Source organism: Macaca thibetana, chromosome X (genome assembly GCF_024542745.1).
Source record: "Macaca thibetana thibetana isolate TM-01 chromosome X, ASM2454274v1, whole genome shotgun sequence".
NCBI classification, from domain to species: domain Eukaryota; kingdom Metazoa; phylum Chordata; class Mammalia; order Primates; family Cercopithecidae; genus Macaca; species Macaca thibetana.
Window position 1 is genome coordinate 111,025,877 of NC_065598.1, and position 16,859 is coordinate 111,042,735.

A 16,859-nucleotide genomic window follows, 5' to 3' on the forward strand; every position below is an offset into this window, starting at 1 on the left:
ACAAGAGCTAAATTCCGTCCAAAAAAAAAAAAAAGAAAGAAAAGAAAGTGAAAACGAAAACTCTGATAATATAAAGTATTGGCTAAGATGTGGCACAATAGGAAGACTTATATTCTCTGATGGCAGTGCAAATTTGTACAACTACTATGGAAATACATTGACATTATCTACTAAACTTGAAAGTGAGCATACCAGCTGGGCACGGTGGCTCACGTCTGTAATGCCAGCACTTTGGGAGGCTGAGGTGGGGTGATCACGAGGTCAGGAGATTGAGACCATCCTGGCCAGCATGGTGAAACCCAGTTTCTACTAAAAATACAAAAAAAAAAAAAAGAAAATTAGCTGGGCGTTGTGGTGGGCACCTGTAATCCCAGCTACTTGGGAGGCTGAGGCAGGAGAATCGCTTGAACCCAGGAGGCGGAGGTTGCAGTGAGCCGAGATCACACCATTGCACCCCAGCCTGGACGAGAGAGCGAGACTCCATAGAAAATGAGCATACCTTATGACCCTCAGTTTCACTTCTAGGCATATATCCTGGAGAAATCTTATACACGTATACCAAGAAACATGTACACTATGGTAAAATTTAAACTAGCAAAATAACTGGCAACAATTCAAGTTTCTATCAGCAAGAGGATGGATAAATTGTGATTTACTGAAATACTCAAATACCATACAGCAATGAAAAATAACTAAACTACAGTCACATGCATTACTATAGATAAATCTCAGTAATGCTTAAAAGTCACAGAAAGTTGGTTGCGGTGACTCACACCTGTAATCCCAGCATTTTGGGAGGCCGAGGCCGGTGAATCATTTGAGGTCAGGAGTTTGAGACCAGCCTGGCCAACATGGTGAAACCCCATCTCTACTAAAAATACAAAAAAAATTAGCCAGGCAGGGTTGCACACGCCTGTAATCCCAGCTACTCAGGAGACTAAGGCACGAGAATCGCACGAGCCTGGAGGCAGAGGTTGCAGTGACCCCAGATCATGCCACTGCTTTCCAGCCTGAGCAACAGAGTAAGACACCGTATCATTTAAAAAAAAAAAAAAGTCACAGCAGAATCCACATACTATATGATTCCCCTTGCATAAAGCTCAAAACCATGCAAAAGTAAGAATCACATATCAGTAGAGATATAGCCATAGTCAAACTATAATGAAAAGCTAGAGAATAATAAAATTTAGAATAATAATTATCTGGTTGGGGAGGGGCCTCCAAATAAATGTATGGGTAGTGTTCTATTTCCTAAGCAGGGGTCATGGGTGTTTGTTGTTTTGTTGGGTTTTTTAAAAAAATCTTTTTTAGAGAGTGGGTATCACTATGTTGCTTATTTTGGCCTCAAATTCCTGGGCTCAAGCGATCCTCCCATCTCAGCTGCCCAAGTAACTGAGAGTACAGGCATGTACCATCACACCCAGTTTATACGTTTTTATTATTACACATTAAAATATACACTTTGGGCTGGGCACAGTAGCTAATGCCTGTAATCCTAGCACTTTTTTTTTTTTTTTTTTTTTTTTTTTTTTTTTTTGAGACAGAGTCTCACTCTGTCGCCCAGGCTGGAGTGCAACGCCACGATCTTGGTTCACTGCAACCTCCGCCTCCTGGGTTCCAGCGATTCTCCTGCCTCAGCCTCCCGAGTAGCTGGGATTACAGGTGACTGCCACCATGCCCAGTTAATTTTTTTTTTTTTTGTATTTTTGGTAGAGACGGGTTTTGCCATGTTGGCCAGGTTGCTCTCAAACTCTTGACCTCAGGTGATCCACCTGCCTCAGCCTCCCAAAGTGCTGGGATTATAGGCGTAAGCTACCACACGCCTGGCCAATCCCAGCACTTTCGGAGGCTGAGGCAGGTGGATCACTTGAGCTCAGGAGTTCGAGATCAACCTGTACAATGTGGTGAGAACCCATCTCTACAAAAAGTACAAAAATTAGCCAGGTGTGGTGGTGTGCACCGGTAGCTCCAGCTACTTAGGAGGCTGAGGCAGGAGGATCACTTGAGCCCAGGGAGGTTGAGGCTGCAGTGAGGTGTGATCGTGCCACTGCACTCCAGCCTGGGTGACAGAGTGAGATCCTCCTATCTCAATAAATAAATAAATAAGTAACATGCACATTTTGGTTGAAATAGTCTTGTATATGTGCTATGTAATAAAAATTAAAATAAATTAGTTGATTCTTCCATAAACTAGAATAGTATGAAGCCTCTTAAAAGTTATATTTTTATCAATATTAGTGACATTTATACGTGCCCCCATGTATTGTAAAATCCCATTTTTAAAAGATAAACAACCCTGCTCCATCTCCTGCAACTGCTGCCCAGGCCCGAGTGGTTCACTGCACTGTTAAGACAGATTCCAGATGCCGAGAACTCGTGCCTCCAATTCCAGACGCTATGTCCAGCAAGGGCTCTGGGGTTCTGGCCTACAGTGGTGGCCTGGACACCTCCTGCATCCACGTGTTGCTGAAGGAACAAGGCTATGACGTCATTGCCTACCTGGCCAACATTGGCCAGAAGGAAGACTTCGAGGAAGCCAGGAAGAAGGCACTGAAGTTTGGGGGCAAAAAGGTGTTCATTGAGGATGTCAGCAGGGAGTTTGTGAAGGAGTTCATCTGGCCGGCCATCCAGTCCAGCACGCTGTACCTCTCTCACCTCTGGGTCCTCTCTCACCTCAGAGGTGAGGGCACCTCTCTCACCTCACCAGGCCCTACATCGCCTGAAAACAAGTGGAAATCGCCCAGTAGGAGGGGGTCAAGTAAGTGTCCCAAGGCGTCACAAGAAAGAGAAATGATCAGATCTGGTTTGAGCTCATCTGCTACTCGCTGGGCCCCCAGATAAAGGTCATTGCTCCCTGGAGGATGCCCAAGTTCTACAACTGGTTCGAGGTCCGCAATGACCTGATGGAATACACAAAGCAACACGGGATTCCCATCCCAGTCACTCCCAAGAACCCGTGGAGCACGGACGAGAACCTCATGCACATCAGCAATGAGACTGGAATCTTGGAGAACCCCAAGAACCAAGCGCCTCCAGGTCTCTACATGAAGACCCAGGACCCGGCCAAAGCCCCCAGAACCTCTGACATTCTCGAGATCGAGTTCAAATAAGGAGTCCCCGTGAAAGTGACCAACATCAAGGATGGCAGCACCCACCAGACCTCCTTGGAACTCTTCGTGTACATGAGTGAAGATGCGGACAAGCACGGCGTGGGCTGTATTGACATCATGGAGAACCATTTCACTGGAATGAAGTCCCCAGGTATCTACGAGACCCCAGCAGGCACCATCGTTTACCACGCTCATTTAGACATCGGGGCCTTCACCATGGACCAGGAAGTATGCAAAATCAAATAAGGCTTGGGCTTGAAATTTGCTGAGCTGGTGTATACCAGTTTCTGGCACTTGATTGTAAATTTGTCCACCACTGCATTGCCAAGTCCCAGGAGCGAGTGGAAGGGAAAGTGCAGGTGTCCGTCTTCAAGGTCCAGGTGTACATTCTAGGCCGGGAGTCCCACTGTGTCTCTACAACGAGGATCTGGTGAGCATGAACGTGCAGGGTATTATGAGCCAATCGACACCACCAGTTTCATCAACATCAGTTCCCTCAGACTGAAGGAATATCATCATCTCCAGAGCAAGGTTACTGCCAAATAGACCCCTGCACAATGAGGAGCTGGGGCCTCCTCAATTTACAGATTCCCCAAGTACAGGCGCTAATTGTTGTGATAATTTGTAATTGTGACTTATTCTCCCCAGCTTTGTTCCCTGGTCCCCTTGAAGCCTGCCAACGTGGTCATCGAAGGGAAGGGTGGGGGATCAGCTGCAGCGGGGAGCTATAAAATGACAAAAGATATATTAGTTTAAAAAAAAAAAAGATAAGCTAGGGGTGACGGCTCATGCTTGCAATCCCAGAATTTTGGGAGGCCAAGGCAGGAGGATTGCTTGAGCCTAGGAGTTTGAGACCAGACTGGGCAACACAGTAAGACCCTGTCACAATAAAATATAAAAAATTAGCCAGGCATGGTGGCACCCATATTAGTAGTCTCAGCAACATGGGAGGCTGGGGTGAAAGGATTGATGGAACCCAAGAGGTCAAGGCTGCAGTAAAGTATTATCTTGATGCCTGGGTGACAGAGCAAAACCCTGTCTCAATTAAAAAAAAAAAAAAAAGAAAGAAAGAAAAATAAGTATGTATATTGAAAAATATACAAAAACCTTTTGTTAGTGATTATAGCTGGTGGGGAGATAACAGGGACCTTTCATTTCAAACTCACATATTTCTGTAATATGGGGAAGATTTTAAAAGAATGTTTATTACTTTTATAACATCAAAAGTATCAAATATTTGTAAAAGTCTATCAAGATAAAGTTAATGGTCCTAGGTATAAATTAATAGGCCTAGGTATAAATAAGTCCATGGTATGAATTTATGATGTTCTGTAGGCATATAGACTCCTTTAAAATGTTCACATGGGGTAGTCCTGGAAAATTACTAAGGTTCTAGGAGTCTCTTGCCTTTCAACCATAACTTAGCTTCTTACTGGAACTGCCCAAGCATGTACCTTTGTGATCTGACACCTGCCTTATGATGTAACTTGATCACTTGCTGTTTCCTCATCTCATTATGGATTCCCACTTCCACAGAACATATCGACTTTTTTTTGTTTTCTTTCCAAGACGGAATCTAGTTCTGTCGCCCAGGCTGGAGTGCAGTGGCACAATCTTGGCTCACTGCAACCTCCACCTCCCAGGTTCAAGCAATTCTCCTGCCTCAGCCTCCCGAGTAGCTGAGATTACAGGTGCCTGCCACCACGTGCAGCTAATTTTTTGGATTTTTAGTAGAGACAGGGTTTCACTGTGTTGGCCAGGCTGGTCTCAAACTCCAGACCTTGTGATCCACCCACCTAGGCCTCCCAAAGTGCTGGGATTACAAGTGTGAGCCACCGCACCGGGCAACTTTAAAAAAAAAAAAATCGTATTTTTATTACCAGGTGATATGTCAAATAAGTTGGGTGCTGAAGATGAAGTAGGGTTAGGCATGGTGTTGGGCATCACCTGGCAGACAGATTACATTTACTCAAAAAGGGTCCACAGTCATCTAAGCAAAGTGTCTAATCATTCTATGAGAAGCCACTTATACTTTCACTTTTCTTTTTTTTTTTTTTTTTTTTTTTTGGAGATGAAGTCTTGCTCTGTCACCCAGGCTGGAGTGCAGTGGCGCGATCTTGGCTCACTGCAACTTCTGACTCCTGGGTTCAAGCAGTTTTCCTGCCTCGGCCTCCAGAGTAGCTAGGATTACAGATGTGTACCACCAGGCCTGGCTAATTTTTTTTTTTTTTTTTTTTTTGTATTTTTAGTAGAGACAGGGGTTCACCATGTTGATCAGGTTGGTCTCGAAATCCTGACCTCAAGTGATCCACCCACCTCAGCCTCCCAAAGCACTGGGATTACAGGCATGAGCTACCACGCCCAGCCTATAATTTTACTTTAGTAGAAAGTTTTATCTGCTTGTCTTTGTCCATTTGCTGCTGCTGAGATGGGGCAATTGATGGAAAAAAAAAAAAAAAGAAAAAAAACAAGAGATTAATTTCTCATAGTTCTGGAGGATGGGAAGTCCGATATCAAGGTGCTGACATCATGTGAGGACCTTTGTGTTGCTTCATTTCATGGAAGAAGGCTGAAAAGGAAGAGAGCATGAGAGAGCAAAAGGGAAGGATGCCAAACTCATCCTTTCATGAGGAACTCAATCCTATGATAATGGCATTGATCCATTCATGAGGGCTCTGCCCTCTTAAATGTCCCACCTCTCAGCACTATTGCATTGGAGATTAAGTTTCTAACACATGAATTTTGGGGAACACATTCAAACCATGGTACTGCTTATAAAATGTTTCAATTTTCAAATGAAAATCTAGAGACTACAGCCGGGCACGGAGGCTCATGCCTGTAATCCTAGCACTTTGGGAGGCCGAGGTGGGTGGATCACGAGGTCAGGAGATCGAGACCATCCTGGCTAACATGGTGAAACTCCGTCTCTACTAAAAATACAAAAATTAGCCAGGCGTGGTGGTGTGCACCTGTAATCCCAGCTGCTCAGGAGGCTGAGGCAGGAGAATCACTTGAACCTAGGAGGCAGAGGTTCCAGTGAGCCAAGATCACACCACTGCACTCCAGCTTGGGTGACAGAGTGAGACTCTGTCTCAAAAAAGAAAAAAAAAAACAGAAAAGAAAAGAAAATCTAGAGACTAAGCTTCTCTGATGATGAGTTCTTTGATGTTGCTGACCTTACTGAGGTGACAACGTATTCAACACAATTGTAAGGCGGAGGAGAAAATTTAGGATACCAGGTGGTCCTTCATGTTCAAGTTCAGCCTGCTATGGAAGCCTTCAATTACATTTCTAACAATCTTTCCAGACTTGAAAATACTCATTGGTGCATGATATTTGATACTTTTTAAATAATGATTTGAAGTTGTATACATGTTACAACTTTGGAAGATAACTCAGTTCAATCAGAGTGGAAAAAAGTCTTTGCTTTTGACATCATAAAAGCAGAAAAAAAGAGAGCAGCAGATCTCCCAGCACAGTGCTTGAGTTCTGCTAATGGACAGACTGCCTCCTCAAGTGGGTCCTTGACCCCCATGCCTGCTGACTGGGAGACACCTCCCAGCAGGGGACAACTGACACCGTATACAGGAGAGCTCCGGCTGGAATCCTGCAGGTGCCCCTCTGGGATGAAACTTCCAGAGGAAGGAACAGGCAGCAATCTTTGCTGTTCTGCAGCCTCTGCTGGTGACATCCAGCCAAACAGGGTCTGGAGTGGACCTCCAGCAAACTCCAGGAGACCTGCAGCAGAGGGGCCTGACTGTTAGAAGGAAAACTAACAAACAGATAGGAATAGCATCAACATCAACAAAAAGGACATATACACAAAAACCCCATCTGAAGGTCACCAATATCAAAGACCAAAGGTAGATAAATCCATGAAGATGAGAAAAAACCAGTGCAAAAATGCTGAAAATACCAAAAACCAGAATGCCTCTTCTCCTCCAAAGGATCACAACTTCATGCCAGCAAGGGAACAAAACTGGACGGAGAATGAGTTTGATGAATTGACAGAAGTAGGCTTCAGAAGGTGGGTAATAACAAACTCCTCCAAGCTAAAGGAGCATGTTCTAACCCAACGCAAGGAAGCTAAGAACCCTGAAAAAAGGTTAGACGAATTGTTAACTAGAATAATCAGTTTAGAGAAGAACATAAATTACCTGATGGAGCTGAAAAACACAGCACGAGAACTTGGTGAAGCATACACAAGTATCAATAGCCGAATCATCAAGCAGAAGAAAGGATAACAGAGATTGAAGATCAACTTAATGAAATAAAGCATGAAGACAAGATTAGAGAAAAAGGAATGCAAAGTAACGAACAAAGCCTCCAAGAAGTATGGGACTATGTGAAAAGATCAAACGTACGTTTGACTGGTGTACCTGAAAGTGACTGGGGGAATGGAACAAAGTTGGAAAATACTCTTCAGGGTATTCTCCGGGAGAACTTCCCCAACCTAGCAAGACAGGCCAACATTCAAATTCAGGAAATACAGAGAAAGCCACAAAGATACTCCTCAAGAAGAGCAACCCCAAGACACATAATCATCAGATTCACCAAGGTTGAAATGAAGGAAAAAATGTTAATGACAGCCAGAGAGAAAGGTTGGGTTATCCACAAAGGGAAACCCATCAGACTAACAGCAGAAAACCTGTAAGCCAGAAGAGAGTGGGGGCCAATATTCAACATTCTTTTTTATTTTATTTTATTTTTTATTTTTTGTGAGATGGAGTTTCACTCTTGATGCCCAGGCTGGAGAGAAATGGTGCAATCTTGGCTCACCGCAACCTCCGCCTCCCAGGTTCAAGAGATTCTTCAAGGCCGGGCGCGGTGGCTCAACCCTGTAATCCCAGCACTTTGGGAGGCCGAGACGGGCGGATCACGAGGTCAGGAGATCAAGACCATCCTGGCTAACACGGTGAAACCCCGTCTCTACTAAAAAATACAAAAAACTAGCCGGGCTTAGTGGCGGCGCCTGTAGTCCCAGCTACTTGGGAGGCTGAGGCAGGAGAATGGCGTGAACCCGGGAGGTGGAGCTTGCAGTGAGCCGAAATCGCGCCACTGCACTCCAGCGTGGGCGACAGAGTGAGACTCCGTCTCAAAAAAAAAAAAAAAAAAGAGAGATTCTTCAGCCTCAGCCTCCCGAGTAGCTGGGATTACAGGCATGCACCACCACACTCAGTTAATTTTGTATTTTTACTGGAGACAGGATTTCTCTATGTTGGCCAGGCTGCTCTCGAACTCCTGACCTTAGATGATCCACCTGCCTTGGCCTCCTAAGGTGCTGGGATTATAGGCATGAGCCACCACACCTGGCTAATATTCAACATTCTTAAGGAAAAGAATTTTCAACCCAGCATTTCATATCCAGCCAAACTAAGCTTCTTAAGTGAAGAAGAAATAAAATACTTTACAGACAAGCAAATGCTGAGAGATTTTGTCACCAACAGGCCTGCCTTACAAGACCTTCTGAAGGAAGCACTAAACATGGAAAGGAAAAACTGGTAGCAGCCACTGCAAAAACATACCAAATTTTAAAGACCATCGACACTATGAAGAAACTGCATCCACTAATGGGCAAGATAACCAGCTAGCATCATAATGACAGGATCAAATTCACACATAACAATATTAACCTTAAATGTAAATGGGCTAAATGCCCCAATTAAAAGACACAGACTGACAAATTGGATAAAGAGTCAAGATCCATCCATGTGCTGTATTCAGGAGACCCATCTCACATGCAAAGACACACATAGGCTCAAAATAAAGGGATGGAGGAATATTTATCAAGCAAATGAAAAGAAAAAAAAAGCAAGAGTTGGAATCCTAGTCTCTGATAAAACAGACTTTAAACCAACAAAAATCAAAAAAGACAAACAAGGGCATTACATAATGGTAACGGGATCAATGCAACGAGAAGAGCTAACTATCCTAAATATATATGCACCTAATACAGGAGCACCCAGATTCATAAAGTTCTTAGAGACCTACAAAGAGACTTAGACTCCAACACAATAATAGTGGGAGACTTTAATACCCCACTGTCTATATTAGACAGCTCAATGAGACAGAAAATTATAGTCCTGAGCCACTATGCCTGGCCTCTCATGGGTTTCAAGAGCAGAAGAGACTGCACTCTTACTAATGGATCCAGTGAACAAAGGGTTGGAAACGCTCTTCATTTTGATCATTTAGACTGTGGATCCAGCCATCAGTCCCATAAATTTCTTTGGCACAGAGAGGGGAGATGGCTCTGACCATATCCATTGCCTCCCAGGTGTGAGACACAGATACTGGAAACTATTGATTCTAGTTAAAATGCCCCAATATACCTTAGGAAAGGTTAGAAAGGTGAGCCTGGTCTTAGTAAAAGAGGTTATTGGACTAGGAGCTGACAATGGTAATTTTTACATCAGGTGATAGAGACTATGAAATGCAAGATGGCATCTAATGCTGAACAGAAACAATAATGTCCTGGAAAAGGGGAAGTTCAGTGAATTACCACATCCAAAGTGCAAGAAACCAATAACAATGTAAAATGAAACAGAGTACTAGAGCAAAATGATATAAGCCATTTTTAAATTGATTGGGTAAAAACGATATATTACGATTGCCTGAAACTGTGGATTCTGTTGGCTAAATTATAACCATAGAACCAATTTTTTTTTTTTTTGAGATGTCGTCTCACTCTGTCACCAGGCTGGAGTGCAGTGATGCAATCTTGGCTCACCACAACCTCTGACTCCCAGGTTCAAGCGATTCCCCTGTCTCAGCCTCCTGAGTAGTTGGGATTACAGGCTCACGCCACCACACCTGGCTAATTTTTATTTATATTATTATTATTATTATTATTTACATTTTAGTAGAGATGGGGTTTCACCATGTTGACCAGGATGGTCTCAATCTCCTGACCTCGCGACCCATCTGCCTTGGCCTCCCAAAGTGCTGGGATTACAGGCATGAGCCACCGCGCCCGGCCATAGAATCAATTTTCCAGTGAAATTTTACTTAGAGATCTGTTACGGACTAAATATTTGTGTCCCCTCAAAATTTATAAGTTAAAGCCTGAAACACTTCCCTGCCATGTGATGGTATTAGGAGGTAGGACCTTGGCAGGTAATTAGGTTTAGATGAGAACATGAGGGTGGAGCCCCCATCCTGGGATTAATGCCCTTAAAAGGATAAGATATGAGATCTCTCCCTCTCTCTGTCTCTCTCTTTCTCCCTCTCTGCTCTTTCTACATCTACCATGTGAGAATTCAGCAAGAAGATGACCTTCTGAACGCCAAGATGGGGCCCTCACTAGGACCCAAATTGGTTAATACATTTTTGTTGTTGTAGATATGGGGTCTCTTGATGTTGTCCTGGCTAGTCTCAAACTCCCGGCCTCAAGTGATCTTCCTGCCTCAACCTCCCAAAGTTTTGGGATTACAGGCATGAGACACCATGCCCAGCCTGGCTAACACTTTGTTCTTGAATTTTTCCAGCCTCCAGAACTGTAAGAAATAAATTTCTGTTATTTAAGCCACCCAGTCCATGGTACGTTATTATAGCAGCCTAAGCTAAGACATGGTCTCATATAGAAAAGCCAAATTCAGGTCAGATACGGTGGCTCATGCCTGTCATCCCAGCACCTTGGGAGGCCGAGGCAGGTGGATCACCTGAGGTCAGGAGTACAAGACCAGTCTGACCAACATGGCGAAACTCTGTCTACACTAAAAATTAAAAAAAAAAAAAAATTAGCTGGGCATGGTGGCACAACTGTAATACCAGCTACTCGGGAAGCTGAGGCACAAGAATCTCATGAACCTGGGAGACAGAGGTTGCAGTGAGCTGAGTTCGCGCCACCGCACTCCAGCCTGGGTGATAGAGGAAGACTCTGTCTCAAAAAAAAAGAAAAAAAAGAAAGAAATAAAAGAAAAGTCAAATTCTAATCCTTGGATAGGTTTGAGAAAAGTGCCTAGGAGGTGCAGAAGAGAAGACCCTAAAGGCATATATTTTCAGCTATGTGACAGAAGTGGTTTGAAGGCTCACAATACCCTGGATGGACAATACCCAACTCTCTGGCCTTCAATGTATATCTGGACTTTCCAGAGCCACCATGGCATGAGTGGCTGTTAGTAGTGCCTGGAACTACATGCCACAGTAGCAAGGAATCAAATAGTGTCTGGTGTACACCTCAGGAGTCTCTTGGGCATTTTGTTCTCTTCAGTTAGTCCAGAAAGCCTTATAACCTCTAAGAATTCTTATATAAACTAAATAGTTTCCAAACAAAAATAAAGAAGGCTGGGTATGGTGGCTCACACCTATAATTCCAGCACTTTGGGAGGCTGAGGCGGGTGGATCCCTTGAGGTCAGGAGTTCAAGAGCAGCCTGGCCAACATGATGAAACCTTGTCTCTAATGAAAATACGAAAGTCAGCCAGGTGTGGTGGTACATGCCTGTGGTCCTAGCTACTCGGGAGGCTGAGGAGGGAGAATCCCTTGAACCCGGGAGGCAGAGGTTGCAGTGAGCCCAGATCATGCCACTGTACTCCAGCCTGGGTGACAGAGCAAGACTCTGTGTCAAAAATAAAAAATAAAAAATAAAAAATAAATAAAGGAGAAGACCCTGCAAAAGGCTCATAATTGCGTGTTATAATGATTCTGTTGTTTTAGTTTTAAAAGGAAAAGAAAATGGCTTCTCACTACTAGTTTTCTTGTATTTTGTGTGGTGGTGACCTTGATTTGATGTTGGCCTAGTTATCAGCTGACCAGAATTTCCATCTTCTCTCCGTTGCTTTCAGTATTCCTGTGCTCCTGAGGTGGATTTGGTCTCTATATTCCTCTTCATTATGCCTCTGTGGATGGAATCAGAGAAGAAACTGCTAAGGAAATACTTCCCTGGCATTCAAGGTAAAGGATGAGAGTTCTGTATAGAAGAGTGTCATTATGGCCAAGGCCAACTGAATAAGGAAGGAGGTTTTGGTGTGTATGTCTGTGGATACACACACATAGTACAAAAAGGCCAAGAAGAAGATAAACCAACATATTGCTAATGGTTACCTCCAGGTGATAGGTTTAGATCTCATTTTTCATAATATATTTTATTATATTATTAATATATGGGCCAGGCACAGTGGTTCATACATGTAATCCCAGCAATTTAGGAGACTGATGTGGGAGGATCACTTGATCCAAGGAGTTCAAGACCAGCCTGGGCAACAAAGCAAGACCTCATCTCTACAAAAAATGTAAAAATTAGCTGGGTGCCGGGCCGCTGCTGGAGTCGCCGCGGCCGCCGCGTGACGTGGCACAGCCAGATCCTAAAGGCTAGAGCCGGAGCTGCCGCGCCAGTCGCCTAGCAGGTCCTCTACCGGCTTATTCCTGTGCTGGAGCTTCATCAGCACAGCGGCCAGCGAGAGGGGCCTGCCTCCCCCTTTCTTCCTCCGCTCTTTCTCTTCCCTCTCTTTTAGTTTGCCTGGGAGCTTGAAAGGAGAAAGCACGGGGTCGCCCCAAACCCCTTCTGCTTCTGCCCATCACAAGTGCCACTACCGCCATGGGCCTCACTATCTCCTCCCTCTTCTCCCGACTATTTGGCAAGAAGCAGATGTGCATTTTGATGGTTGGATTGGATGCTGCTGGCAAGACAACCATTCTGTATAAACTGAAGTTAGGGGAGATAGTCACCACCATTCCTACTATTGGTTTTAACGTGGAAACAGTAGAATATAAGAACATTTGTTTCACAGTATGGGATGTTGGTGGTCAAGATAGAATTAGGCCTCTCTGGAAGCATTACTTCCAGAATACCCAGGGTCTTATTTTTGTGGTAGACAGCAATGATCGTGAAAGAATGCAGGAAGTAGCAGATGAGCTGCAGAAAATGCTTCTGGTAGATGAGTTGAGAGATGCAGTGCTACTGCTTTTTGCAAACAAACAAGATTTGCCAAATGCTATGGCTATCAGTGAAATGACAGATAAACTAGGGCTTCAGTCTCTTCGTAACAGAACATGGTATGTTCAAGCCACTTGTGCAACACAAGGAACTGGTCTGTATGAAGGACTTGACTGGCTGTCAAATGAGCTTTCAAAACGTTAAATGAAACTGGATATCTAACCAAGGACATGTTTGATAAAATTGGCCTAGGCTTGTTACAACAAAATTAGTTTGTATCTTGGTTATTAAACAGTATCTGGGACTCGTAAAAAAAAAGAAAAAAAAAGAAAAAAAAAATTAGCTGGGTGTGGTTGTACACACCTATGGTCCCAGCTAATCAAGAGACTGAAGCAGGAGGATCGCTTGATCCTAGGAGTTTGAAGCTGCAGTGAGTTGTGATTGTGCCACTGCACTCCAGGATGAGCAATGAAGTGAGACTCTGTCTCAAAAACAAGAACAGGCCAGGCGTGGTGGCTCACGCCTGTAATCCCAGCACTTTGGGAGGGCGAGGTGGGTGCATCACAAGGTCAGGAGATCGAGACCATCCTGGCTAACACGGTGAAACCCCGTCTCTACTAAAAATACAATTAGCCAGGCGTGGTAGTGGGCGCCTGTGGTGCCAGCTACTCGGGAGGCTGAGGCAGGAGAATGGCGTGAACCCGGGAGGTGGTGCTTGCAGTGAGCTGAGATTGCACCACTGCACTCCAGCCTGGGTGACAGAGCAAGACTCCGTCTCAAAAAAAAACAAAAAACAAAAAACAAATACATATATTTGCATACATATGCATCATGTTAGTAATAAGATAAAAGCAATCATTGCTTATTTAATGGAAATTGGTCCTCTGCTCTTCATATACCTATATATATCTTCTTGGGAACACTGCATGGAAAGGTACACAAAAAGGACCAATAAGGTGGAAATGGCAACTCCTTACTGGAAAACAAATAGCATTTGTATAAAAAATTTTATAGTAAACCATTAAATACCAGATATAGCGGCTTGTAGTGACTCATGAGGAATTTATCAGATTTCGTTCGTTTTGCAAAATGTCCCTAAGTGAAGAACTTGTAACTTCAGTCTTCTTCCTCTCTTGTCACTTTTTAGTCAACATTCCTCATGTAGACTGGGCATGGTGGCTCACACATGTGATCCCAGGGCTTTGGCAGGCTGAGGTGGGAGGATTACTTGAGTCCCGGAGTTCAAGACCAACCTAGGCAACACAGTGAGACCCCATCTCTAAAAAAATTTTTTTTAATTAGTCAGACATGGTGGTGCACAACTGTAGTTCTAGCTACTTGGGAGACTGAGGAGAGAGGATCACTTGAGCCTAGGAGTTCAAGGCTGCACTGGCCTATGATCACGCCACTGCAGTCCAGCCTGAGCACCAGAGCAAGATCCTGTCTAAAAAAGAAAACAAAGAAAGTACATCATGTGGATGAAGTTTTCAAAGTCATATTTTCTGTCAAGTCTTCTGTTAAAACATGTTTTATTAATAGTTAATTAATTAAATAATATTGAGTACTTTCTTGGCCCAGGCTTTTGTCTAAGGCCTGAATAAGATGAATGAGACATGTTATTTTCTTTGAGTTCTAGAGTAGTGTAGGACACAAACACCATGAAATAAAGTGTTTTGATGGAAGTGTATAGCAGGTAGGAGCACAAAGTCAGATAGGGTACACTTTGACAGTGGTGGAATGAGCGTGGGGTGGGTAGGTGATGGTCAGCAAGGTCCTCGATGTGAAAGTGACACTTTAGCTTTAGTTTATTACAAGTTTGACTGGAGTTAATGAGGCCCAGAGAAGTTAAAACAAAATTCCGCAGATTTTTGCTTGTCCAGATTTGACCCGGGTTTGCTCTCTGGCTTAAAATCCTGTTTCAACACCATGATATGTTTGTGCTCATTTCGACAGCACATACTCACCCCACCTCGCCTCCCAAAAAATACAAACAAACCATGATATGTTCATTAGATTTCACAAAAGGGGCTCCTTGTAAGGCTTGACAGCTTATACTTAAAATATATGTAACACATATTATCAATAAAACAGCATCACCAATTTTTTCTATCACAGTGATGAGAAAGAGAAAAATAATCCCAGACATGTAGGAGCTGGTGTGGCACTCACAGCTAGACTTTGTTGTTCTCCTGTGAATATAAACAATTTCAAAGAGTACCAACATCCGGCAAGGTCCCTCGGTGATGGTAATGAAGTGAGACAAAGAGGAGGACCACTGCATAATCATGTGTGAACACAGACAAAACACGTCCAAGCCACAGAAATTAACAAATATCGCCCTCTCCTGGCTAATATGAGTGATTGCTACTGCTTTTTGCTTTTATTACGAGGTGGGGGGCGAATTACAGTTTTAGCCTTAGTATAATCTGGCATGGTTTTATATCATTGACTGTAAATATTTCTTGTTTTTAGATATTTATGACTTAAACACCTTTTCTCCTTTAACAATTATTCTTGAGTTTGCCTTTCCTGAATTCATGACCTAAATTCAAAATTATAAAACACTTAAGATGTCTTTTCTACCTAAATCATATTTTGGGTTCCTAAAATGTTCATCAGGTAATAATAATAGACTGAATGTTTATGTCTCCCCAAAATTCATATGTTGAACTCTGAACCACCAACATGGTGGTATTAGGAGGTGGAGCCATTGGGAGGCAGTTAGGCCATGATGGTGGAGACCTCACGAATGGGATTAGTCACTTATCAGAGGGACTCCCAGAGAGCTCACTCTCCCTCTTTCTGCCATGTGACACAAGAAGTCAGCAATATGCAACCTGGAAGAGAGTCCTAACAATAACCAACCATACCAGCTGGTAGCAGTGGCTCATGCATGTATTCCCAGCACTTTGGGAAGTTGAGGCAGGAGGATTCCCTTGAGCCCAGGAGTTGGATACCAACCTTGGCAATATAGGGAGACCCTGTCTCTACAAAAAAAAAAAAAGAAAAAAAAGTTAGCCAGCCATTGTGGCACACACCTGTAGTCCCAGCTACTTGAGAGGCTGAGGTGGGACGCTTGCTTGGGCCCGGGAGGTGGAGGCTGCAGTGAGCCATGATCTTGACACTGCACTCCAGCCAGAGCAACAAAGCAAGACCCTGTCTTCCAACCAAGCCGGTACCCTGATCTGGGACTTTCAGTCTCTAGCACTGTGAGAAATAAATTTCTGTTGTTTATAAGCCACCACTCTGTGATACTTTGTTATAGCAGCTCTAAGTAACACAAAGATTTGTTCCTCAATCCTACAAAAGAAAAGACAATAAGAGCAAATTTCTCCAATTATTAAGTAAAAACTGTTGAGAGCTTTTCTCTGCCAAACTTAGTAATAATGGTGATGATAATAATGATAATAGTAAACTTTACAAATCTAAAGAGTTTAACTTCTTAAGTTAATCATACATAAAGAGAATATGGCCGGGCGCTGTGTCTCAGGCCTGTAATCCCAGCACTTTGGGAGGCTGAGGCAGGTGGATCACTTGTCTCAGGAGTTCGAGACCAGCCTGGGCAACATGGTGAAACCCCATTTCTACCAAAAATGCAAAAAAATTAGCTAGGCAAGGTGGCATGCACCTGTGGTCCCAGCTACTCGGCAGGCTGAGACATGAGAATCACTTGAGCCTGAAGGCAGAGGATGAAGTGAGCTGAGATTGCGCCACTGCACTCCAGCCTGGGCAACAGAGCCAGACCCCATCTCAAAAAAAAAAAAAAAGAAAAGAAAATATGGTAATTAAATATTCCTTCTTTTACCTGAAAAAGTAAAACTGCATGGTGGCTTACCTCTTTTAGGAGATTATCTGAGTATCTGAGCCCTGGAC

General features: G+C 43.6%; 1 protein-coding gene and 1 pseudogene across 1 annotated transcript; both read left to right on the top strand.

The window, feature by feature from the left end:
* The first annotated feature begins 2,397 nt into the window (after positions 1–2,397).
* LOC126946622 (argininosuccinate synthase-like) lies at positions 2,398–3,656 on the top strand (annotated as a pseudogene).
* Positions 3,657–12,360: 8,704 nt separating this feature from the next.
* On the top strand, positions 12,361–13,213 carry LOC126946625 (ADP-ribosylation factor 4-like). The gene has a single exon (XM_050777184.1). It carries the CDS (start codon positions 12,648–12,650, stop codon positions 13,188–13,190), a length of 543 nt encoding a protein of 180 aa, XP_050633141.1. The 5' UTR covers positions 12,361–12,647; the 3' UTR covers positions 13,191–13,213.
* The last annotated feature ends 3,646 nt before the right edge of the window (positions 13,214–16,859 follow it).